Below are 26,799 nucleotides of genomic sequence, written 5' to 3'. Positions count from 1 at the left end.
TCTGTAGGTGAAGATACTAAGAAAAAACCATATCACCAAAATGAAGACCAATACATAGAAATTAAAGACATAATAAAAGTATTAAAAAATCATGTGACAGAAATCACATTGCATACAAAGAATACTATGTTCATAATTGGATTTATGTGGAATAGTTTTACATCAACTTGACACAAGCTAGAGTTATCTGAAAGAAGGGAACCTCAATTGAGAAAATGCCTCCATAACATCAGGTATGCTGGGAGGCCTTGCTGGTCAGAACTTGCAGTCTACAAAGGCTTGGCAGCTCTCTTCAAGATCAATAACATGAAGGACTCCCTCTCTACCAGCCCCAGGTGGAAGGCACCTTGTTCTCTACCTGACATTATTTGGAGGCTGTCTCTAGGCCCAGATGCCTGACTTATCTCGAGAATAACCCTTGACACAGTTCCCTGCAGATTTCCCCCTGGTGCCCACATGGTAATTGGACATTGTACCAGGAGTTTTACAATAGGACCATGCCTACAAAAATTATAACTAAGACTTGTACAAGAAGCTTTATGATAAGAGTGTTCCTTTTAATGAAAATTAGGTGATTCTCCATCTACTATCCCTAATCATATATGTCCTCTACACTCTAGAATAAAGTTGAGCTGTCTTACTAAGCAGTCTCCCAGAAGACTATTTCTGTCGCTTTCATAGATCACATACAAAGCTCTCTGTGGCTGTTTCTGCCTCTTTGTCATCATGGACTGATGACCAATGGATTATGAGGAAAAGGGGACTCCACAGCTGTAGGAAATTTTTTAAAATAGTTATTTATGGGGAAGAGCCCAGTCCATTGTGGGTTGTGCTAACCCTTGTTTGGTGGCCATGGGTTCTATAAAAAAAGCAGCCTGAACAAGGCAGGAGAAGCAAGCCTGCTGTGGAATATTTAACTATATAAAGGTGTATTACATTTGTTTATAATGCAGTTGTTTAATTATGTAAAAATGTGTTGCTGTTTCACCTTGCCTGTCTAGGCACCTGTTTGGTCAAATAAAAAACTGAACAGTTGATAGCTAGGCAGCAGAAGGATAGACATGTCTGGTGGACACAGAGAATAAGTAGGAGGAGGAATCTATCTTTGAGAGGAGAGGAGAGGAGAGGAGAGAGAGAGAGAGAGAAGAGAACAAGGGAGAGAGAGAGAGAGAGAGAGAAGAGAACAAGGGAGAGAGAGAGAGATGCCCAATGTCAGCCAGGCAGCCACTAGCCGCGTAGTCATGGAGTAGGACATAAAGAATGAAAGGTAAAAAACACCAAGGCAAAGCAGAGATGAGGAGAAATAAGTTAATTTAACATGAAAAAAAGCTAGCCAGAAACAAGCAAAATATAAGGTCAAGCATTTATAACTAATAATCTAAGTCTCTGTGTCATGATTTAGGAGCTGGTTGGTGGCCCAAAAGAAAGCCTGTTACACAACTCTGTGAGCAGCACACCCCCCATGGCTTCTGAATCAACTGCTGCCTTCAAGTTCCTTCCCTTTTTGGGTTTTTGTCCTGACTTCCTGTGATTATGAACTGTGATATGGAAGCTTAAGCAGAATAAACTCTTTCCTCTTCAACTTGTGTTTTGGTTGTTTTTCATTGCAGCAACAGAAACCCTAATGAAACAGAACTTAATATTTTTGACTTGTGTATGTCAAATATTCTTCTGGATGTTTGAGACACCAGAGCTAATAAAATAAAGCCCTTCATTCATGCTCTTAACTTTAAATTTTTAAAGTGGAAGATATACAGGAATGGACAAATTATGTGATTCCAAGTAGTAATAAGTCATATCTTTCTGTGCAGTGCCTCTTTTTTTTTTTTCAATTAAAAACAACACTAATTGAAAAAGATACATAAGGGCTGTATTGGCTAAAATAAATGGACTTTCCTCATTTGTGTCCACAAGGTAACTGGAAACATTAGCAAAGCTTGGAATCCCTCATTTTATACTGTGCCTGTCTCCTTTATTTGAGCCATTGCTTAGTTTGGAAGATATGCATACTAATCACTCAATAAGTTCTATTTGACCTATCTCATCCCATTTCAAGGTTGAAGCCAGAGACAAGTCTTTGTTTAAATTTGCAGTCAATTTGGATTCCAGAATCAGCAGACCCTGACAAGACAGGGCCTCTCCACCATCCCTGATCAGGAGTAGCTGGGTGTTCCTGTGACAGGTTTGATCATCCTGCTTGTTGGTGAAATGTGGACTTTGGAATTTTGTATTTGGAAAGCAGGTGAATGATTCAAGTGAGTTTAATAAAAATCAATAAAATCAATAAAAAGAAAAAAAGAAAAAAGAATATTAGTAAGTGACTTAGAGATTATTCTCGTGATATTTTGCTGAAGAATATTGGTGTGGGAGAATTATCTGTATTCTGTCAACCATGTATTTTAATAAAATGCTGATTGGCCAGGCAGGAAGCATAGGCATGAAAACCAGACAGGAAGTAGAGGTGGAAAAAAAGAATAGGAGTATTCTGGGAAGCAGGAAGCTCCCGCTCCAATTCCAGCCCAGACCACTGAGAAGCAAGATGTAACCTGCCCAGCTGAAAGGTACTGAGCCATGTGGCTAACACAGATAAGAATAATGGATTAATATAAGCTACAAGAGCTAATAAAAAGACTGAGCTAATTGGCCACTCAGTTTTATACTTATAGAGATCTCTGTGTGATTTTCTTTGGGGCTTGCCGGCTGTGGGGTACTGGGTGGGACAGAAACCCCAACAAGCAGGCCCCTTCATGCTCAGAATATAGCTGCCTTCTGTCTTCATTCAAAATATCTGCTCGAGGCTAAATTGAAGAGTTTGAGGGCATTGGCAGAGGAAATTTCAAGACAGCCTAATATTGACTGTAATGTTGTAGTCGTGATCACTCTTATGAAAATCTATAATGAAAAGGAGCAAGTTGAGCAAGGAAAGATATGGAATGCACAGTTTGAGGAGAAAAGTAGCACCAAAAAGTATAATGGGAGCTAAGTCTAATGCTCAAGGAGTTAAAAGTTTAAAGAAAATTCTGATGCTGAATTCAGGAAAAGACCCCACCCAGCTAAGCTTCTGACTTGTGAAATGGAAGTAAAGAAAAGCTTAAGTATTTTTTGTGACATCAATTATTTCCTTATAAAATAATTACTGGGCATCTAATAAATACACGAATGTATAAAATTCTCAATTAAAATCTACTTAAGATACAAAAGAGCCAAAAATGAAATTCTATGATTAAAAGCAGAGCAATACATGCAAAAAATTAACTGTCTGAGTCACCTCTACTAAAAGGAAACATTAAATATTATTTTAAGATACTTTGAAAAGAATAATTAATAATTTAAACTATCTACAAATAGTTTGTTTATGGAAGAGAAAATTTCACCATTCTAAAAAAGATACTACAGAAAATATTCCCATCAATGTGGATGAAAAACAAAACATAACACAACAGTAGCAACAAACCTTTCTCTATACTTCTCATACCTCGATGATATCATACTTCAAGAGATAAACACCAGGATTCACATTTATCACTTCACTTCACACTTAATGCCAATTCTCTCTCTTTTTTTTTTTTTGGTCTCTTTGTAGTTTTGGAGCCTGTCCTGGAACTAGCTCTTGTAGACCAATCTGGCCCCAAACTCACAGAGATCTGCCTGCCTCTGCCTCCCGAGTGCTGGGATTAAAGCTTACTTCTACCTATGTTGATAACTGAGTATTCCCAATATCTGAACTCAAAACTCTTCTGAAAACATTTTACTAACTCTCATTCATTTATAGTATAATTTAAAATTCCATTTAAATGTAGATACTAATAAAAATCTGTTATAATTTAGACTTTTCCTTGGTATATTTTCACAAATGATAAAAATAATGTTGAGCACGATTTCAGTATGATTGATTATACTATGTCTTTGTAGTAACCATTTTGTTAAAGACTATTTGCTTGCTATAACCTACTTTCTTTACCATCCATGTGTTAAAAAGATTTAAAAATTTCACAGTCTTCATAAAATAGCTTTTTTGTTATACAACACATTTTGGATAAAATATACAATGTTTAATGAAGAAAGACTTATTTTAAATATTCCAAATGGAATTTCATTTTGAATGTACCTCTCCTTTAAATCCAAACCCTGGAAGGCAAAACCAATGAAATTTTAGACTGAAAAAGAATAAAAAATATTTTCTGGGTCTAAATAACTTTATTACTATGTGGCTAATGATATTTAAGATGTTAATATATAGCAAACTAAAGGTTGTGACATATTCAAATTTGTGCCTACCTTACAATAACATTGACTTTCTCAAATCTTTTTACAAACACACAAAAATTTTGTGTTGACTCTCTTGATATCTAGATTATACAAAATCATCAGCCTCTAATTTCAACAATGTTCCTGGTGTTTAATCAAAATTAACTAAATAACAGAGCACTGTGTTGGGAGGTTATGGACTTTTAAGGAGTTAGAGTCATGATGAAGGAAGTACACCACTTAAGACAGGCTTTGAGTTTTCATAGACTGGCCCCATGATTAGTTCTCTCTCTACTTCTTTAACATAAAATGTGGTAAATTGGCCTTAAACTTTTGCTGCCATATTTTTCCCATCATTATGTATTATATTCTTTATAGGGGCTATAAAGCAATAAAACCCTTGCTTCACTAACTTGTCTTCTTTTGGAGTATTCTATCATAGGCACAAAAATATAGCTAGTACTGAATTGGTAAGATTAAATGGAACCATTGCTATGATAAAATGGCCATGGAGCCTTTATGCCTTTAGAACACTTTGTGAAGAATTTGAAACTTTAACCCTGAAAATTGGGAAGAGCTTAATGGGCCATTATTTTGAGAGTTTGGAAGTCAGTAATGTTGTGGGAAATGAGATGGTGCAGGCCCACCAATCCTATGTGGTTTCAGAGGGATACAAGGATTCTATTCAGATCTGGGCTAGAGGCTATTTGTATATTTTATGAAATAATCCGACTACATCCTGATAGTGTTCTGAAAAATTACATAAGGTTTAGTTAAAAAGTAATGGACTGATATATTTGTTGGAAGAATTTTCAATTCAAATAAAATTGAGTCTGTGGTATGGTTATTACCAGTAACTATTAGGCAGGTCTGTAATGAAAAATAACAATAAGTAGGGCAGAAATAAATAAATAAAAAGTGTGCAAAATGGAAAGGTACACCAAGAAGTTTTAGACTGCAGCCAAGTCCTGTGCTAAAATAAAAAATGTAATTGTCTCAGGGCAAAAACTCCACTCCACTCAGGCTCCAGCAGTATGGAAGAGGAGAGATAAAGGAGTTTTTTGGTCATAGAAAGATGTAGTACGGAGGGCTTTGGACTTGCCACAGGGCAGGGTACCTTGTCCTCTCTTAGTATTGGAGAAAGAGTGGGGGAGGGTGTAGGGAGGGAGTAGGAGGAGGGGAGTGAGTGGGAATTTGGGTTATTTTTTAAAGTAATAATAATAATAATAAAAAAGAAAGGAACTGCCTCAGAAAGTGTTCACTATCTTCTGTGTATGGTGACTGTGGCCCAAGTGGGGCAAGTTTCATCCAGATCTGGTAGTGTAACTTTGTGGTATCATGACACTATTTTTAGAGGAATAACAGTATTAAAGGGTATCATTGTTTATATTTCTATAATTTCAGAAAGCTGTTAACTTCCAACAAATGTATGGCAGAGATACAGGTCCCACAAGAAGGCTTTGAAAGTTGAAGTTATGAAGCTGTAAAAAATGAGGGCTCTGTTTTGGTGAAGAACCCAAGAGATCTGCTAAGGAAGACTGAACATAAAAATTGGAAGCAACCCAAAAAAGAAATGTAAGTTGTGGACAGCAAAGCTGGGAAGACAGAGCCATCCAACCTCTTTGAAACTAAGGTCCCAGTTCCTTCACATACATCTATAGGATTTGGTCTTTCTACTGTTGGGATTTTGTTTATGTTTGATCCAATATTCCTCACGGTACCCCTACTCCTCTCTTTTTTTAAATGGGAATATATACTCTGTGCAACTACATAATGGAAGTTTGTAACATTTTAAAATAGGGTCAGTTAAGAGATTTCCTTGATTCTTAGAAAATACTTTGGTTTTTGGACTTTTGAATAGTATTGGGACTATTACAGGCTATGGAGTCTATGAAATTTGACAAAATACTTTTTGCGTCATGAGATGGCCATGGACCTTTAAAAGCCATGGCAACACATGGTGATTTGAATGAGAAATGTCCTCCATATGCTCATATATTTGAATACTTGGTCCTCAGTTGGTGTGGCTATTTGGGAAAACTTTAAGAGGTAGATGTTTATAGGAGGACATATATTACTGGGGGTGGACTTTATGTTTTTATAACTTTGGTACAGTTCTTGTTCTCCCCCACTCCCTTCCTCTCCCCCTTCTTCCTCTTTCTCTGTCTATCTCCTTCCTATGTGTGGATAAAATGTTATCCTAGCCTCATGTTTCTGCTGTCATGTCTTTCCCACCCTAATATCCCCCTAAAAATGTAGCCAAAATAAACTCTTTCTTATCTAACTTGCTTCTTTCAGGGTATTTTTAATCACAGCAAAAGAAAAATAATATACTAAGAGATAATAACACAATTCACTATGTCTCCTAATTAAATAAGTTTTTAAGGTATTTCATTGTTATCCAGGTTTGGAAAATTACTCAACAGTATTATATTTTTTCCAATGAAAACTAGATGGGTAATATTACAAAATAACTTGCATTAAAGTCCCATTCCCCTTTCTATTTATAAAGTTTAAAATGACATTTCTTAATTACTATAAACAATTTTAAAATATCCTTGATTTTTAACAAGTCTGGCCTGCTGTTTCTATCCCAATAATTAATCACATTGATAAATGGATAAATGAAAAAAGAGGTTAAACATGTTATTTGATAGCATCTCAGATCTATCGCTGGACTCTCTAAACTTACTATTACAAACATATTTAATTTTCCCAAGTATATTTGGAAAATTTTTGATTTCAACTGTCTTTTTTTCTGTAACCACAAAATATTCATAGTTTCATTTATATGTTGGAATATATTATTTAGAGTCAGATTTGCCATATTCAAATTCAAATTCAAATTTGAATATGAGAAAATTTTATAAAATTTTACAGGAAAGTGGGGAAATCAGGTCTATAAGTCTCAAATACTCTTACCTGAGAGCGAACAATTTTCTCCATTATTAATCATAGCCTAAAATTTAAGTTGAAGCCAATGGAATATATTATAAATATTTGGAAATTATTTTGAAATTCTTGAAATTAAAAATTATTTTGAAACTCTTGAAATTAATCCCCATTAAAATATATACTTTAAATAAAGTATAGATTTTTAAAAAGATATTTCAAGTATAGTACTTTCTATTTAAGACTTCATCTAACTTGATTTTTTATTTGTTGGTGATATAAATGACTTACTATGCACATAAAATCTAAACTTAGGAAAAAGGAAATCCACTGATTTTTAAATGTCATCAGGATGGAACAAACTGCCTGAATAGTCTATTATTCTGAACATTTCAAATTGTGTTAGATATACAATAGTGATGGTTGTTGATACAAGCTGCCAGTACAGTGACTTCATTACAAAAACTGAGAAATGAAATGTATGTGCAGGAGCGTGTGCACGTGTGTATACTATAGTATCAGATCAAAATCCATTTATCTATATCAATAACTTTCAATCTGTGTGTCATGAATCCCATATGGGCCACACATCAGAAATCCTGAATACCATTATTTACTTTATGATTCAAATAAGTAGCAAAATTACATTTGTGAAGTAGTAATGGAAGAATTTTATGGTTGGGGATCACCACAACATGAGGGCCTATATTAAAGGATCACAGAGTTAGGAAGGTTGAGAACCACTGGACCAACACAATCAAGATACAGAAGAGAGATGTCAATACAATGCTCTGCTCTAATTGCTTTTCTGTAGTCAAATCTAATCAATCTGATTTCTGTTCGGTTATCTCCCTATTCCACACTAATGTATCTTCCATTTCTATAATTTTATCTGCTTGAGAATATTAAATAAATGTATTATCTGTTATTTAAACTTTGGACATTTAGCACAATTCTCTTGATATTTATTTGAAATGTTATGAGCACCAAAATGTATGGATTGTTTTATGCTTTCTTAATCATGAATAAAGCATCTGTTAATATTAGTAGCATAAGTTTTAGTGTATATTTATATTTTAATTTCTTTTGGATAAAAGCCCAATGCTACTGGGTCTTATGGCAATTGGACATTTAGTTTGCAAGGCTACTAATATCTTTTCTATAGTACTAATTTTCTCATTAGATAGATTATGAATTTACTTGTCTAATTTTAATAATGCTTTATATAATATTCTATATCATTGTCCTATGTAACATCTGTGTATTGTGATTATTTTCTTCAGATATGTCTTAAATTTTCTTCCTTATCAAACTATATTCTATAATGTTAACAAATACAGTTTATCAAATGTGTGTATTGTCCTTTACATGTAAAATTTAAGAAATGTTTTCCTAGTTCTACAAACCGATTACTTTTCTTAAGAATCATTTTCGAAAAGTTTTATGTTTTACATTAAGAACTTTGGCACATTTTGAGTTACATTTATATAAGAGGTGAGGTTTAAGTCAAGGTCTGTATTTTGGGGCTATAATTTTACTAAATATTTTCAATTAATTTTGCTAAATATTTTTAATTACTCCAGCACCATTTGTTGAAAGACTGCATTTTTTATCCAATATCTTTTGAATATATTTATATGGATCAATTTAAGTATTTCTTTTTCATCTTATTACATTTAATTTATTTATTGTGTATATTTGTATGTGTGTGTTCAGGTACATGCATATTACTGCACATGAGTGAAGAAGTTGAGGGATTTGACTGTCTTCTACCATATGGGGCCCAGGAATTGTACTCATGTCAACAGGTATGGCAACAGGCACCATGAGCCGCATCACTGGCCCTGAATTTCCTTTTTTAGTTATTTATGTGTACATCCTTACATTAATGCAATGAGATTTGCTTTACATAGTTATGCAATTTATCTTGAAGAATGGAAAGCTAATTCTCCTAATTTGTTCTTTTTAATTCAAAATTTATGACAGCACTTACAAGACCTGTACAAGCTCAAGCCAGAAAAATTCTAACATAGAGAAAGATGATGAACACCAGTCCTACCCCTACCTAAGCAGCTACTGGAAATTGCTAGCTACTGTGCGAGGGAGAGTCAGTTCTCTTTAAGGGTGTGGCCACTGGTTGATTGACCAAGCTCTAGTGGAAAGTCACTTATCAAAGATGGGCATCACCAATTATCATTGATGGTTTTTTAAAAGATGGCATAATGTTGAGTATGTAGGGAAAGAGAAGGAAAAGACAGAAGAAATGAGATGGTGCTGTATGGAAAAGGAGTTGTCAGGTAAGGTGAATACGATCAAAAAATGTTCTATGAAATTCTCAAATATGAATAAAAATTGAGATAATTTGGCTATTGAAATTCCTCTGTTTTCCTATATCTTCTAGAGCAATATTTGAAGCATAATTAATAAAAACTCAGGGAGAGAAATTGTCATTCAACCTGCAGATCTGAAAAGCAAAGCAACTAGCCATTGGTTTTTACCTTGACCTCAGTCCAAAATGGCTATCCTGCCTCCAGGAATCTCACAATGAAACTGTGACTGAGAGCTGCCCCCCCATTTAAAAATGCTCTCTAGGGTTGGGATTAAAGGCATGAACCACTGGGATTAAAGGCATGAACTACCCGGTTTCTATGGCAACAACTTTGGCTATTGGAATCAAAGACTTACTACTGTCTGGTCTGTAATGCTGACCAGTGGGGCTGTTTTATTCCCTGATATTCAGGCAAGCTTTATTTATTAAAATACAAATGAAATTTGGTATCTCTATAAATATCAAAATTTATGGTATAAATATTATATGAAATCTGAATATCAATTTTAGAACAATTTATATCATCTGTTGATTTTTGTAATCTACAAATACTATATTAATATCCTAGTTAGATCTTTTATTATTCACTGTTTTCTAACTTTTACCATTCAAACGCTTTGCTGTTATGATAGACTGACAAGGAGAGACTTTATTTTTTTTATCTTAATGGGAAAATATTCAGTCCCTCAGCATTTAATATAGTTTTGTTCCATATTTTTGTACACTTGATTAAATATATGCATGATTATGTATTAATCAATTTTCAAATATTGAGCTATTTTTGCATCCCTAGAGTAAATTTCACTAGATCATGAAGCATTTTTATTCCATGGTTTTCAATTTGCTAATATTGTATCAAATACTTTCGCATTTATCTTCCCTTACATTTGCTAGATTATTGGTCTGCAATTTAATGATACTTTTGTGCATTCCTTGGCATGATTTAGTATCACTGTAATGCTAGATTCAACGAATAAATGAAAAAGTACTTTTTCCTATTCTATTTTCTAAAAGACACTGTTTTTAATTGTTGATAATCCTCCTTTAGACATTTGGTTTGAACATTCCAGTTAAACAATGGGATTAAAGGTTATTTTTGTAAGATTTTAAATTATAAGACTTTTTAAAGTAAGTATAAGACTATTAAAGTTAATTCAGTGGTATATTTTGAGGTTTTAGCCCACTTTACTTGAGTTGTCAGATTATATATTATTTTATTATATATAAAGTTGTTGGAAATAACATGAAAACTTCCAGGTTTCATATTAATTCTGAGTTTTCAGATTAGTGCAATAAAATTTTCAAGTAGCTATATAGTAAGTAATATCCAGTGACTTAAGATAAAACTAGAACATATTTTTAAAAAGTACCTATATCCTTACTAAAACTCAAAACTCTTATTTAAAATATTCTTGGAAGGAAGAAATTAGATTAGATGTTATTTGAAGGAAATTGTGTTCTGTACAACTTACCTAATAAAATTCAAATTCCTGCATTCCTTATCACAAGCTTTGTTTTCACTGAGTGAGAACAAGGAATGTGTAGGGTATAGGATCTGTTTAGTTCAAGTGAGGCAAATTAAAAATTCTGTCATGGCTGAGGGCAATGTTCAGTAGATTTATTAGCATACACAAAGCTCTATACTTAATCTCCAGTACTGAAAATAAAACCTCCACATTCAAACAAATATTAAATAATCAACAAATAAATGAATAACCAAATGTAATTATGTCCTGTGACAGGTCATGGTAAGAGAAAACAAATTACCATCAGATGTCATAACAATAATGGTCATTAAAATGAAGTATTTCTGCCAAATGCTGATAAAAAACCAACAATTTCCCCTCCCTCTCCAGTCCGAAGAGCAGTCAGGGGAGTGGGGGGAGGGGGAGAGGAGTGGGAGGAGGGGGAGGAAAATGGGAGGATGGGAGAAGGTGGAAATTTCTTTTTCAATAAAAAATTAAAAAAAGAAAAGAAAAAAAACCTAACAATTTTAGATATTTTTTCTTTCAGTTAACAAATTTATACTGGTCCATTAAATGTGACGTAAAAGTCATTTTTTTTTAAATTTTTTGGTTTGAACACATTTCAGTATTTTTTATTTCACAAAGGTAAAAAGCATTCCACAGTTACTGTTGTCCTAGTAATTGAATTAAGAGATGGTTCAGGTACAAAAGTAAACTTAGATCTTTGTCTAGCCATGCATTGTGACTCTAAGATTTATCTTTAGCATTAATTTTCTCCTTAGGAAATTAAGAGAAAATATAATTGAATCAATGTATTTTCAGAGCTTATGATATATATATTTTCATGAATATTCATTTTCATAGGGAATGTTTGTTTTTAAATTATAAAGGTATTAAAAGGGCAAAGTTAAATATTATGCAAAATAGTCAAACAAAATAGGTGTATGAGCTGAAAAGTGTAAAACTGTGTTTCTTTCACTCTTATCCATTGATCTTCCAAAATTATTTAATATATATATGTGATATATATGTATAAAATATCATCTTATATTTATATAAGTATATATATATATATGTAGTATCCAGCAAACAGAAAAGATAAAATGAGTCTTTATGATGACATGGAAGGATGATTTCAATGTTAGTAACATATGTCACTTTGAAACAGCACAGATCATTGTATAAATTTTACCATTATGATTGAGGATCCACTTTCATTTTGATCATCATCACAAGTAGACCTAAAGGCAAGAAAAAGGCAAGATTTAAAATTATACTAAAAGAAATCCAGAAAAAGGCAACAAAATATTAAATATAAGTTTAAAAGTGAACATTCTCAAGGTTTCAAAGTTGGAAACATCTAACACTTTGTTTCCTACAAAATGTTTAAGTGTCAATAGAAAAATGTTATAAAGTATTTACAAGGTAGGTCAATCCTTTCAGACAATCCTGGAAATATATTTCTTGTCAATTTATACTTAAAAATCTTTTAAAAATTAGAAATTCCAGTGTTTTGATAAGTTAGTATATATTTATTCATGTATGTATAAACATATATGTACATATATGTATAAACATACATAAAAATAAACCATTAGACTGTTTATATGATATTGAAATATCTTATAATTTTGTAAATACAAATATTTATTTAAATTGATTTTACACAAAACAAAAAACAAAGTAATATATATGGAATCTACAGTAAAATTACTAATATATGCATTTCAACTTATCTGAGATGACTTATAATAAACCAAAGTTTATATATCATATATGAATAAAATGAATCAAGTAATGAACTACTAAAAAATGAAGCAATTTCAAAGAAATTAGAAATGACTACAAAACTGCATATCAATCACTGTAGATATTTTATTTCACAAAAATGTTTAATCACCAGCCTACAATTACACAATAATATTTATCAAGAATTTCTTGATATTTGAAAAAGTAACAACATTGTTACTTGCATCTACAAGTATATTATGGTGTGTTTCTAAAGAGTATTTGTTGCAGTGCTACCTATAATCAGGCATAACATATCTGGCTTTTTTAAAGAAAATGGCTCCCCAAAAAAGTGGTAATATTAGGACGTGTTGCCTTAGAGTAAGTGTGGTCTTCTTGGAGGAAGTGTATTAGATCACTTCCTGCGTGCCTATCAAGATGTAGGACTATCTATTCCAGTGCCATGTTTTCGTTCACACTGCCATGTCAAACCACGATGATAATGGACTAAATCTCTGAAAATGTAAGCCACCCCAATTACATGTTTTATTCCAGGATAAAAACAAATTTAAACAATATGTAGCTACAAACCAAGCCTTACAGAAGGTAATAGAAGGAAAATCACAACCCAAGGAACCCAACAACACCCATAATAACTCAGATATCTAACAACCCTCCACCAGCACAACTCAAAGAAGGGAAACACACAAACTCTACCACCAAAAAAAAACAGAAAATAACTGGAGTAAATAACCACTGGTCATTAATATCACTTAATACCAATGGAATCAATTTACCTATAAAAAGGCACAGGTTAAGAGAATGGAATCGAAAATAGGATTCAAAATTCTGTTGTTTACAAGAAACACACCTCAACCACAAATACAGTAAAGGGCTGGGAAAAGGTTTTTCACTCAAAAGGACCTAAGAAACAAGCAGGTATGAATATACTAATAGCTAAGAAAATTGACTTCAAACTAAAATCAATCAGAAGAGATGGAGATGGACACTTTATACTCATAAAAGGAACAATTCATCAGGATAAAGTCTCAATCCTGAATATCTATGCCCCTAATATAAAAGCACCCACTTATGTAAAAGAAACATTACTAGAACACAAAGGCACCCATCAAACACCACACACTAATAGTAGGAGACTTCAACACTCCTCTCTCACCAATGGACAGGTCAACAAGACAGAAACCTAACAGAGAAATAAGAGAACTAACAGAGGTAATGAATCAAACGGACTAAACAGACATCTATAGAACACTCTACTCTAGGAAAGAATATACCTTCTTCTCAGCATCTCATGGAACCTTCTCAAAATTTGATCACATACTCGGTAACAAAGCAAACATCCACAGACACAAAACAATTTTAGTAACCACCTGTGTCTTATCAGATCGCCATGGAATAAAGTTAAAATTTAACAATAATTCTACCCCCAGAAAGCCTACAATCTCACGGAAGCTGAACAGTAAACTACTGAAACACCCCTGGGTCAGGGAAGAAATAAGAATGAAATTAACGTCTTCCTTGAATTCAACGAAAATAAAGACACAACATACCCAAACCTATGGGACGCTATGAAAGCAGTTCTAAGAGGAAAGTTCATAGCATTAAGTGCCCACATTTAAAAAAAAAAAAACAACAAAATGCAGAAAGCTCATATTAGAGACTTAACAGCACACCTGAAAGCTCTAGAATAAAAAAAAGAAGCAGTCTCACCCAGGAGGACTAGAAGACTGGAAATAACCAAACTGAGGGCTGAAATCAAAATCGTAACACAGAAAGCAATCCAAAGAATCAATGAAACAAAGAGCTGGTTCTTTGAGAAAGTCAAGATTGACAAACCCCTATTCAAACTAATCAAAGGCAGAGAGAGAACACACAAATTAAGATCAGAAATGAAAAGGGGGACATAGCAAAAGACACTGAGGAAATTCAGAGAATCATTAGGTCTTACTACAAAAGCCTATATGCCACAAAGTTGGAAAATGTAAAAGAAATGGACTTGTTTTTCGATAAATACCATATACCAAAATTAAATCAAGACCAGGTGAACAATTTAAATAGATCTATAAGTCCTGAGGAAATAGAAGCTGTCATAAAAACCCTCCTAACCAAAAAAAGCCCAGGACCAGACAGTTTCAATGCAGAATTCTACCAGAACTTCCAAGAAGAGCTAATACCTATACTTCTTAATGTATTTCACAAAATAGAAACAGAAGAATCATTGCCAAACTCTTTTTATGAAGCTACAGTTACCCTGATTCCAAAACCACACAAAGACTCAACCAAGAAAGAGAATTGCAGACCAATCTTGCTCATGAACATTGATGCAAAAATTCTCAATAAAATACTGGCAAACTGAATCCAAGAGCACATCAAAAAATTATCCATTATGATCAAGTAGGCTTCATCCCAGAGATGCAGGGCTGGTTCAACATACAAAAATCTATCAATGTAATACATCATATAAATAAACTGAAAGAAAATAAAACATATGATCATTTCATTAGAGGCTGAAAAAGCATTTGACAAAATTCAACACCCCTTTATGATAAAGGTCTTGGAGAGATTAGGGATACAAGGGTCATACCTAAATATAATAAAAGCAATATACAGCAAGCCAACAGCTAATATCAAATTAAATGGAGAGAAACTCAAAGCCATTCCACTAAAATCAGGAACAAGACAAGGCTGTCCACTCTCACCATATCTCTTCATCATAGTGCTTGAAGTTCTAGCAATAGCAATAAGACAACATAAGGAGATCAAGGGGATTTGAATTGGAAAGGAAGAAGTCAAACTTTTGTTATTTGCAGATGATATGATAGTGTACATTAGTGATCCCCAAAACTCTACCAAAGAACTCCTACAGCTGATAAATACCTCCAGTGATGTGGCAGGATACAAGATCAACTCAAAAAAAATCAGTAGCCCTCCTAAACACAAAGGATAGAGAAGCAGAGAGGGAAATTAGAGAAACTTCACCTTTCATGATAGCCACAAATAGCATAAAGTATCTTGGGGTAACTCTAACCAAGGAAGTGAAAGATCTATTTGACAAGAACTTTAAGGTTTTGAAGAAAGAAATTTAAAAGGATACCAGACAATGGAAGAATCTCCTATGCTCTTGGATGGGTAGGATCAATACAGTAAGCATGGCAATTCTACCAAAGGCAATCTATAAATTCAATGCAATCCCCATCAAAATCCCAACAAAATTCTTCACATACCTTGAGAAAATTATAATCAACTTTATATGGAGAAACATAAAACCTAGGATTGCCAAAACAGTCCTATACAATAAAGGAACTTCCAGAGGCATTACCATCCCTGACTTCAAACTCTATTACAGAGCTACAGCAATGAAAAGAGGTTGGTATTGGTCTAAAATCAGAGACGTCAACCAAAGGAATCAAATTGAAGACCCAGATATTAACCCACAAACCTATGGACACCTGATTTTCAACAAAAGAGCTAAAAGTATACAATGAAAGAAAGAAAACATCTTTAACAAATGGTGCTGTCATAACTGGATATCAACCTGTAGAAGGGGGAAAGGGAGAGGGGGAGAGAGAAGGGAGAAGGGAAAGGCTGGAGAGAGCTTGGGGGAGTGGGAGGGTGGAGATGGAGGAAGGGCAGATACAGGAGCAGGGAAGAAGATATCTACATTAAGGAAGCCATTTTAGGGTTGGCAAGAGATTTGGCTCTAGAGGGGATCCCAGGTGTCCACAGGGATGTCCCCATCTAGGTCCTTGGGCAGCAGAGCAGAGTGTGCCTGAACTGGCCTTGCCCCACTATCACACTGATGATTATCTCAACTATCACCATAGAATCTTCATCTGATGATGGATGGAGATAGAGACAGAGACCCTCATCAGAGCAACAGACTGAGTTCCCAAGGTCCAGTTGAAGGGTAGAAGGAGGGAGAAGATGGGCAAGGAAGTCTGGACCGCGAGGGGTTGGTTCACCAACTGAGAGTGTGTGCCTGTTCTAATGGGAGCTCACAAAACCAGCTGGAAAGGGTCTGAACGACCTAGTGATTAAACAGGACTCTCTGAATGTGGCTGACAATGGGGGCTGACTGAGAAGCCATTGATAAAGGCACTGGGACTTGTTTTTAGGGCATATTCTGGCTTTTTGGGACCCTAATCTATATGGGTGCACAGCTTCATAGGCCTGGGTGTTGGGGGGGGGCTTGGACTTCCCACAAGGCAGGGTTACCTGCCCTCCGTTAAGGCTGGAGGTTGAGGGAGGAGGGTGAGTGCGGGAGCCGGAGGGGATTGGGAGGAAGTGTAAATATTTGAATGGAAAAACAACAACAACAACAACAAAAATCTAGATTGCATATTGTGGAAGAAAGATCTGGAATGAAGTTGTGTGAGAAGAATTCTGAGATCTTGTGAGAGTACTCAAGAAAACAAGAGCCTTGTGACCTCAGTTTCTTCAAAACACGGAATTGTTCTTGGAATGTGTTTTTATGCTCCTCCCAGGTGAAGCGCTAGGAGTGAGCTTACTTTAGATTACTCATTATTGCTTGCTGCTGCTACTCAAATGTTGAAATGACCCTTTATATGCATCTATGGAAAAAAAACGTGATTTTACTAATTGCCACTTGTCCCTGTGACTGTGTACAGCTTCAACTCATGAGAACTTCAGTCATATGACCTTTCTTAACCCTTGGAATATAAATTGTCTGGGACTCTGAATAAAGTTGACTATTGCATGAGAAAAAATTAGAGTTGCCATGGTTATAGTGTCTCTTCACAGCAATAGAAACCCTAACTAAGACAATAAAGAAAATTCCCATAAAGAAATGAGAAAACTAAGTCATATTTATAACCAATATTTAGATACTATTGATGTATCAGTTTGGCAGAATTTATGATTTAACAAGTATTCCTTTTCTCCTTCCTTGTATGTCAAATCTATCTCTTTATGGTCTGTTAGTTTTGGTATGTGATTTTCTTTGGTTAGTAAAAAGTGAGTAGAAGTCTGAGCAGAAGCAATAAACACATAGTGTAACCTGATTTCTTATGTTCCTAGCATCTGCCATGAGAATATTGTATCCTTAAGAGAGGATAATTTCATCAGCCTAGGTTCTGCAATGTTACTAATAATATGGGGCAGACCTGAAAACATCTCACCTTAGCTGACTTGTGAATAAGAATGATAGTGTAATGAAATATACCTTTTGCTTTACATCAGAGATTTAGATGTAAGGCCAGCTCAAAAGGAGTGAAATCATGCTTGGTCAACTATCTGGTTGGTGAAATCATGGATTTTAGATAACCAACATGAATTTTAGAGGATGGCCAACACTTGACTAAAAGAATACCATCTCTTACTAGAGTCTAAATATTTTCCCTTATGCCCATGGGTAACTGTGGTCCTCATCTCTAATCAAAGAAACTTCTCTTTGCAACAGACATAAAGAAACCTTTACAGAAAACCACAACCAATCAGAATGCAGAGTTGCCAAGTCCAGTCTGAATGGATACAGCTACAAAACAATCCTGCACTTAAGGCACAAGGAACATTGTAGAAAAGGGAGTGGAAAAATTCTAATATCTACAGAGTGCCAGGGATTTTGCTGTGAGACTGTGTTTTCTAGAAAACCAGAAGCAACACCCATACAGTCTCACCATCATTCTGCCTAATCATGAGTTGAGCAAGGACAACAATAGACATTACAAAGTTGATGAGGGATATAGGTAATTTAGGAATGCTGAGAGTGGGAGAAATATGTTTCCTTATGGGAGCACATAAATTGATTATCTAATAAGAAATGGTTATCCCAGAATGAATAACTACTATTTAATCCAAAATGTCAAAGTTTGTGAGGTTTTAATTAATGTCAATGAAGTTCTGAAGAAAATCAATATTTCTGGATTGACTATACTGAAAAGCTGGTTTTAATGTGCCTTCTAGCTATCAATTTTACATTTAAAATTTTCATCAACAGTTGCATCAATAGGCATGTTAACAAGTAAGGGGCAAAATTGCAGAACCACACCCATAGACAAGAAACTACAGGTAAGTGATGACTGCTGAGAGATGGAGATATACCATCTCCCAGGAATGAACCCCCTGGTGTGGGGCAATTGTCTATATTCTGTCAATTATGTTTTAAATAAATGCTGGTTGGCCAGTAGCCAGGCAGGAAGTATAGGCAGGACAACCAGACAGAAAGTAGAGGTGGAGAAATGAGAACAGGAGAATTCTCAGAAGGAAGAAGCCCATTCCTCTGCAGTCTTGTCCCAACCACAGAATAAGGAAGATGTGATTGCCCTGCTGAAAAAGGTACTGAGCAATGTGGCTAACATAGATACAAATAATGGGTTAATATAAGTTATAAGAGTTAATAAGAAGCCTGAGCTAATGGGGCAATCAGATTATAACTAATGTAGAGTAGACTTCTATGTGATTCTTTGAGACCTAATGACTGTGGGAACCTGGCAGGACAGAAACCTCATCACAGCTTCCTAATTGTTGTCCTATCAAAAATCCCTCAAACCATATACACACAAGGCACAAAAACAGACTCATCAGTTTGTGTTTCTATATTTGGCAAACATGTATTTATATATATATATATATAATATATGTATGTGTGTATACATATATACACATTTTTACAATACACACATGTATATATATATGTATATGTACACACACATATAGCTTCCCTCACCTGTTTGTATGTATATATGCATGAATGTATATATATATATAAACACATATGTGTATATTTGTGTATGTATGCATGTATATGTATATACATACCGGTAGAAGAAGCTATCAACATGGAATGCATGGAAGAATTACAAAGAAGGAGACTTGATGGAGGAGGGTCATCTGTCTATCTGTTGCTTTCATTGGTTAACTAATAAAGAAACTGCTTGGCCTGATAGGTCAGAACATAGGTGGGTGGAGTAGACAGAACAGAATGCTGGGAAGAAGGGAAGTGAGCCAGATGCCATGGAGCCAGCTGCCAGGTCAGACATGCTGAATCTTTCCTGGTAAGCCACCACCTTGTTGTGTTACACAGATTACTAAATATGGGTTAAAACAAGATGTGAGAATTAGCCAAGAAGTGGCTAGATATAATGAGACAGGCAGTGTTTAAAAGAATACAATTTGTGTGTTGTTATTTCGGGTATAAAGCTAACCATGTGGGAGCCGGGTAGGACAAAAAGCAGGCTTGCCCACACCTCCTCTCTACAAATGGCGCCCAGATGTGGATGACTGAATCCACAGAAAGCCTGAGAAGGCTTGGGAAAGAATAGAGTAAAGCATGTTTTCTTGGTAGCAGCAATTTCTTGGGTCTGCTCTGTGTGCTAGAGGCAAGCAGGCACTCTCATCTAAGAGAGGCTTCCTGACTCAGCTTTAGCTGCAAAACCCTGCAGCTCTTTTAAGAGGTCCTGCCATGAAACACTTAAACGGTATTGATGAAAAGCTGAACACATGCTTTTCGGTTTTCAGCCATAGCAGGAAAAAAGCTGTGCTGTGTTGAAGTGGCGGCTTTCTGGGCCGTCCTGCCAGGGCAAACTCTGACTCTTTCAGATAGGCAGTCTGACTGAGTGTGGTCTGTGAGCAGAATGCTGCTGCTTGCTTGCTGGCAAGGACCTTGAAACGCCATAGAGTTGTGGCAACAGAAATGGCTACAACCGAGGGTACCTCTGCCACGAAGTTGGAAATCTAAGGAATGGGCTGGATCCAGCCTTCAAAGCCATGGCTTTAACTCTCTCCTTACAGACTCATGTAGTTAGAAAGAGAGAGACAGTAAAGAGAGATTCAAAGAGGAAAAAAAAAACCCTCTAAATGGTTTACTGTGTGTTAAAAATATATGCTGGCTTAGGAGAGAAAAGAAAAAAGTTAAAGTTCTTAAAAAAGAAAAAAAGAGAGAGAGAGTAGTTGGGTGTGGTGGTACACACCTTTAATCCCAACACTTGGGAGGCAGAGGTAAATTGACCTCTGTGAATTTAAGGTGCTGCAGGACACACCTTTAATTCCAATGCCCGGGAGGCAGAGACAGAGAGATCTCTGATAGTTCAAGGACAGCCTGGTCTACAGAGTTATTCCAGGACAAAGATATACAGAGAACCTGTCTCAAAAAAATAAAAGTAAAAATAAACGAAATAGAGGTTAACTGTATGCTATTATACTCTCATTGAATTGTTTGAATGCTGAGGAAGGAGCAACAGCTGCTAAAGAAATTTGTTTATAAATGCTGATGAACTAATCCAACATAGATATTTTGAAAATACCTTGACTTCAAAATTTGGAACTAAGGTTATGATGCTTTGGAAAAGTTCTCACAGAGGATGAGACCCTGTGGATTGCTTCTATCCCAGTATGGTATGATAGACCACGCCCTCCTGAAAGGTTGCTGTGAACACCCTCAAAAAATTACTTTGCTCAACTGCCAACTGGGATGAACCTAGCACACAGGATATACCATGAAAGATATGATTAACAGTGCACCCATTCAGCATGAAGCAGTTTGGAGAGAAAAACTGCACCCATATTCCCAAATATTGTTTATAAATGTTCTTTTACATTTAAAGGGGGAGATGATATAGATATAATTTGGATTGATAAGAATCTTGGTTTACTGATACTAATTTAAGGTCAATATTGTTATATGTATATTTCTGATCTTGATTAAGGTATTGTGATTATGTAGTTCATTTAAAAATGTAATGTATATAGGTTGTTAATGGATAATTATCGATAATAGTCAAGCTTGTAGTCATGTTAGTAAGATTTTCTATATGTGCATAGATACATTTCAGATAGGTATTCTTCATATCTTTCAAAGACTACAGAATATGGCATTTTAAATGTTTTAATAATTTAGGGCTTTTAAGGACAATGAAACATGTCTGCTCCTGGCAGCACCAGCTACTTCAAGAGGAACATGGGCATTGAAGAGGCTCCTTTTGGAGTTTGATAGTCATTTGGGCAAGAAACTGTAATTTGGACTGTTGCATAAACTGGACACAGAGAACCCACAGAGAGAGGACTGCTGAACTTGCCTAAAGGTGAGATGGTCTTTTGGGGTTCCTGATTCATGAAAGAGTCTGCAAGACATTCTGCAGGACACAGCAGATAGTGACTGAACTGCCTTTGAAATTTCCTGCTTCATGGAAATATCTCTGGATACTATGGGCCTGAAGGCCAAAGATGGATGCCCCAGCGGTACAACAGAACTTTGGGTGACTGTCCAGGCAATGAGATGTCTCTGTCACTTCTAGAGTTTTGGACGTTTCTTACTTCTTGTTTACTTAGGTAATATTATATCCTTCAGAAGTCTTTGATGGAGTTGAAGAATAGATAGATATTGTTTTCCTTAGCTATGATAAAATATAAAGTATATATAAATATTGTAACTGTAATTCTTGCTTGATAACTTTTGTTATATGTAATTTTACTATGTTAAAGTGAAAGCCTTTCTTTTTTGTTTAAACAGAAAAAGGGGAAATGATGGAGGAGGGTCATCTGTCTATCTGTTGCTTTCATTGGTTAATTAATAAAGAAACTATTTGGCCTGATAGGTCAGAACATAGGTAGGTGGAGTAGAGAGAACAGAATGCTGGGAAGAAGGGAAGTGAGCCAGATGCCATGGAGCCAGCCGCCAGGTCAGACATGCTGAATCTTTCCTGGTAAGCCACCACCTTGTTGTGTTACACAGATTACTAAATATGGGTTAAAACAAGATGTGAGAATTAGCCAAGAAGTGGCTAGATATAATGAGCCAGGCAGTGTTTAAAAGAATGCAATTTGTGTGTTGTTATTTCAGGTATAAAGCTAGCCATGCAGGAGCCGGGCCGGATCAAAAGCAGGCCTGCCCACACCTCCTCTCTACAGAGACTTATGAGGAGATGGAAGAAGGAAAGAAATCCCTTAAATATATATACTTTATTAATTAGATTTTAATTCATGTTGTGAAAAAATAAAAATTATTTAAAGATAATTTAAAACAATGTTTTAAAACTTTGAATTTTTGTGGATTTCACCTTATGCATTCCAATCCCACTTATATCCCCATCTCCTAGTATCTGCCCTTGAAGCCTAAAATAATTTTTAGATTCAATGTAACATGAACAAAACTTACTCTTGAAAACTGAAAGGCTGTCCTATTACTATACTAATAAAGAGTAATTTTGTTTTAATTCAGACATATTTTCTAGTTATTCAGTATATAGAACTGATGTTTCGAAGAGCATTTTTACTCTAAATTGGTAACTGTTCAATAAAGTGCATGCTAAAAATGGTCACTATGCAGAAAACATATGGGAAAAAAATCTAATATTTCCAGCAGAGTTTAGAGCTAGTTTATAGGTTAGAAATCTGCTGTGGAATGTGGCATTTGATACAAAGTGTTTTTTTCATATATGAGAACTATGAATGAAACATTGACTTAAAAGTAATAAAACACTGATTTATGTCATACAATTTAGTACCTTATATATAGGATATTACTATATGGAGAAAAACAAATAAATCATTGAAGAAATTGATGTTTTTTTCTGTGAATTCTGAAGCTTTATAATATTGTTCAAGACATAATTAACTAGAGGATAATTTGACATCCTCATTTCAAATAACTGTATAAGGCTTTTCAACTATTATCTTCCCATTTTATGTAAGACTAATGTTGATTTTTAAATAATAGGTGATGATGAAATTATTTTATTGCTTATTGTTTGTGGAGATATATAAAATACTATATTTCTGGAAGATAGATTTATCATTTTTTAAATGTTTTGTCACTTTTGGGAAATATCGAATATATTGTTCCTTTTCACTTCATACATTATCCTCAAATAAAAGAAAGATGAAAGTAAACAACACAGCTTGAACTGTTTCCTTTTACTAAATTTCTTTAAGTTCTCAAAATAATCCCTATGTAATGTATCTTTATACTCACAGTCATATATGTGTTCATGTGAAAAATCCAACCTACTTTAGAGATATAGTACATATTATAAAATCACATGAAAGAAACTTACTGGGCAGATTGTCTGGCAGATTTAGAATTTTCTTCATCATATACTTCTGCTGGTTTCACAGTAAGTCCCACTGCAGCTCCCAGAAGAAATTCTTCTTCATGTCTCATGGGAAGTCTTCGTGTTGGTTGCAGAACAATTTCCTGTGCAGAACCCACAGCATGCATCCTGAAAGGACTCACAGTTCTTGTCTTTGCTTGTCTCATTTCTTCATGTTTCTTGGGAAGTCTTTGTGTTGGTTGCAGAGCAATTTCCTGTGCAGAACTCACAGCATGCATCCTGAAAGGATTCACAGTTCTTGTCTTTGCTTGTCTCGTAGTGTAACCTCTTGTAAGACTCTCAGCATGTTCTCTATCACATCTCTCAGAGTATCCTTTTTTAGGGCTCAAGGAACGGCCCCTTGGAGGAATCATTACAAGTCCAAGTCCTTGAGCAGGCATCACTGAAGAATCTCTAACAGAACTCTCAACATAACCCCTATCTCTTCTGGCAAGTCTTCTTCCTTCAGGTCCCCAAGCAGGTCTCTTTGCTGATCTCCAAACTGGTACCTCAGAAGATCTTCTAGTAACTTCTCTCATAGGTACTGCCAAACGTTCCCCTTCACCTCTTGAAGCACTACTGTAGTTGTCCAGCAACTGAAGAAAACAAAAGTAAGAACAAAGGGTTTTAACTTTCAAGTTAAGATATTAAAATTAAGAAAGTTAGTAGACACGTTAAGATTACTAAGGGTAAAAATAAAGGTTAGATTTCAAAATGCTTAGTTTAAGTTCATTTATACAACTTGTTTCAATTTCAACCAAATTTGAAAGAAAAGATAAATAGCCTTGTGCTTTTTCTCTTCCTGTGAAAAAAAATCATAAAAGTTTTTAGACATAAAACAGCTATTAAGAACTTAGTACCTGTTCTAGCATGAATTTAATTTTTTAAATATAAAAACAGTTACATCACAACCTATTTTTTGAGCATTTCAAGCAACCCCTTTCTTCTTTTTTTTTTTTTTAAAGTTAAAAAAGGCTTCTAGTCCCACAAATGGAAGCTAAGCACAGCTTCTTGGTAACAGCATTTTTTTTTTCAGACAGGCTCTGTTTGCAAGGGAGTAATAGTAAAACTGTGCTGCTTCTTTAAAAAACAGTAGCTTCCTGGTTTGCCAGCAGGAATGGCTCTGACTCTTCCAGGAGGTCCAGCTATAGAGCATTTAAATAGGGTTTGTGAGCAGACTGCTACAACTTGCTTAATGGCAACATAGACCAGATGTGTGCCTGAAAATGGGACAATACACATGACTCTCAGAGGCAGCGAACATGCCTTAGCCATGTTAGAGTGGGTGGAACCAACAAGCAGGACCACAGAGTTGGTCCTAGCCATACCTGCTTAGCAGTTTTAAAAAGAAGTGCCCCTCAACAGAAAACAATTACAGATATGTAATGAAGAGAGAATCAGAAAAAAGACCTCTGAATGGGTCACAATGTTGGATAAATGTATGGAGCTTTGAGAGAAAAGGATAAAGACCTTAGACAGTCATAATATAAAAGATTATAGTCATATGTTAAAACTTGTAGAAAATGTAATAGAGTAAGAAAAATAAGCCACATAAATATGGAATGAATATACACAGAGAGTCTGGATTATGTATATTATTGTGGCTTAGTTGAATTTTTTGACTGTGAATGAGCTAAGAACAGAGAGACATCTCATTATATGGACTGCTAAACTAATCCAACATACGTACTTTAAAGGTATCTTGACTTCCAAATTTAGACCTAAGGATTTGTTGCTTTGGAAAAGACGTTATTTTGTTTTCACAGAGAATGAGAGCCTGTGGATTCCTTCTACACTAATTTGGTTTGATGTACCCCCTGAAAGGTTAACACAAACACTCCCCAAAATTACTTCACCCAATAAAAAGCAGAAAGCAGTTTGGAGAAAAATATGTAAAAATTCCATAAACAACTGTTTATGTTTGTTTGCATTTAAAGGGGAATATTCTATAGAGATTTGGGTTGGTATGGATCTTGGTTTATTGATACAAATTTAAGGTCAGTTTTGTTATATGTGTATTTCTGCTCTTGATTAAGGTATTGTGTTTGTACAGCTCATTTAAAAATGTAATGCATAATTAAGAAACATAGGTTAATAGAGTCATCTATAATAGTCAAGCTTGTAGGCATGTTAGTTAGATTTTCTAGATATATAGAGAGATATTTCAGTTAGACAATCTTCAACACTTTTAAAGTTCTACAGAATATGGCATTTAAAATGTTTTAAGAACTTAGGAACTTTCATGACAGTGAGACACATCTGCTTCTGGCAGCACCAATCTACTTCAAGAGGATGATGGGTATCAAAGAGGCTCCTCATGGAGTTTGTTAGCCATTCGAGCAAGAAACTGTCCTTGCTTGAACTGTTTGACTGGACTTGCAGTGCCCACAGAAAAATGACTGCTGAAGCTGACTAAAGAAGGTAAGACAGTCCTTCAGGGTTCCTGCTTCATGAGAGAATCAGTAAGACATTCTGTAGGGCACAGAAGAAAGTGACTGACAAACTTCCAATATAGGTGTAACTGTCTTTGAAATTTCTGCTTCATGGAAAAGTCTGCTGGATATTATGGGCCAGTAGGCTGAATATGTGTGCCTGCAGTGTTACAGAAAAACTTTGGGTGACTATCCAGAAAGCAAGATGTCTCTGTCAATTCTAGAGTTTTGGAAGTTTCTTACAATGCACATCCTGTTTACTTAGGTAATATTATATCCTTCTAGAGTTTTTGATGAAGTTGAAGAACAGATAATTATAATTATAGTTTTCCTTAGTTACGATAAAATAGATATAAACATTGTAACCATAATTCTTGCTTGATACCTGCTTTGTTATATGTAATTTTACTATGTTAATGTTAAAACCTTCCTTTTCATTTAGACAGAAAAGGAGAAATGGTGTGGAAAGTCCTTCTAATATGTGTTGCTTTAATTGGTTAATGAATAAAGCTGTCTTGGCCAGTGGCTTAGCAGAATAGAGCTAGATGGGTAAACTAAACAATGCTGGAAGAAAAAAAAAGGCAGACTCAAGAAGCTATTAAGCCACCAGAGGAGAAAGATGTGAGCTTGCCTGCAGG

The 26,799-nt window shown here is 35.0% G+C and overlaps 1 protein-coding gene across 1 annotated transcript in view; it reads right to left on the bottom strand.

The window, feature by feature from the left end:
* The window catches only part of LOC130867349 (uncharacterized), a 425,312-nt gene that overhangs the window by 77,869 nt on the left and 320,644 nt on the right, over positions 1 to 26,799 (bottom strand). Inside the window, exons 13-16 of the mRNA XM_057759223.1 lie at positions 23,984 to 24,325; positions 23,694 to 23,881; positions 12,148 to 12,176; positions 6,354 to 6,410 (exon numbers count right to left, since the gene is read on the bottom strand). Of these exons, the coding sequence (XP_057615206.1) occupies positions 6,354 to 6,410; positions 12,148 to 12,176; positions 23,694 to 23,881; positions 23,984 to 24,325 (616 nt within the window). The remainder of the gene's footprint in view (positions 1 to 6,353; positions 6,411 to 12,147; positions 12,177 to 23,693; positions 23,882 to 23,983; positions 24,326 to 26,799) is intronic.

Source organism: Chionomys nivalis, chromosome X (genome assembly GCF_950005125.1).
Source record: "Chionomys nivalis chromosome X, mChiNiv1.1, whole genome shotgun sequence".
Lineage (NCBI taxonomy): Eukaryota > Metazoa > Chordata > Mammalia > Rodentia > Cricetidae > Chionomys > Chionomys nivalis.
This window is presented reverse-complemented; position numbering and strand designations above follow the sequence as displayed.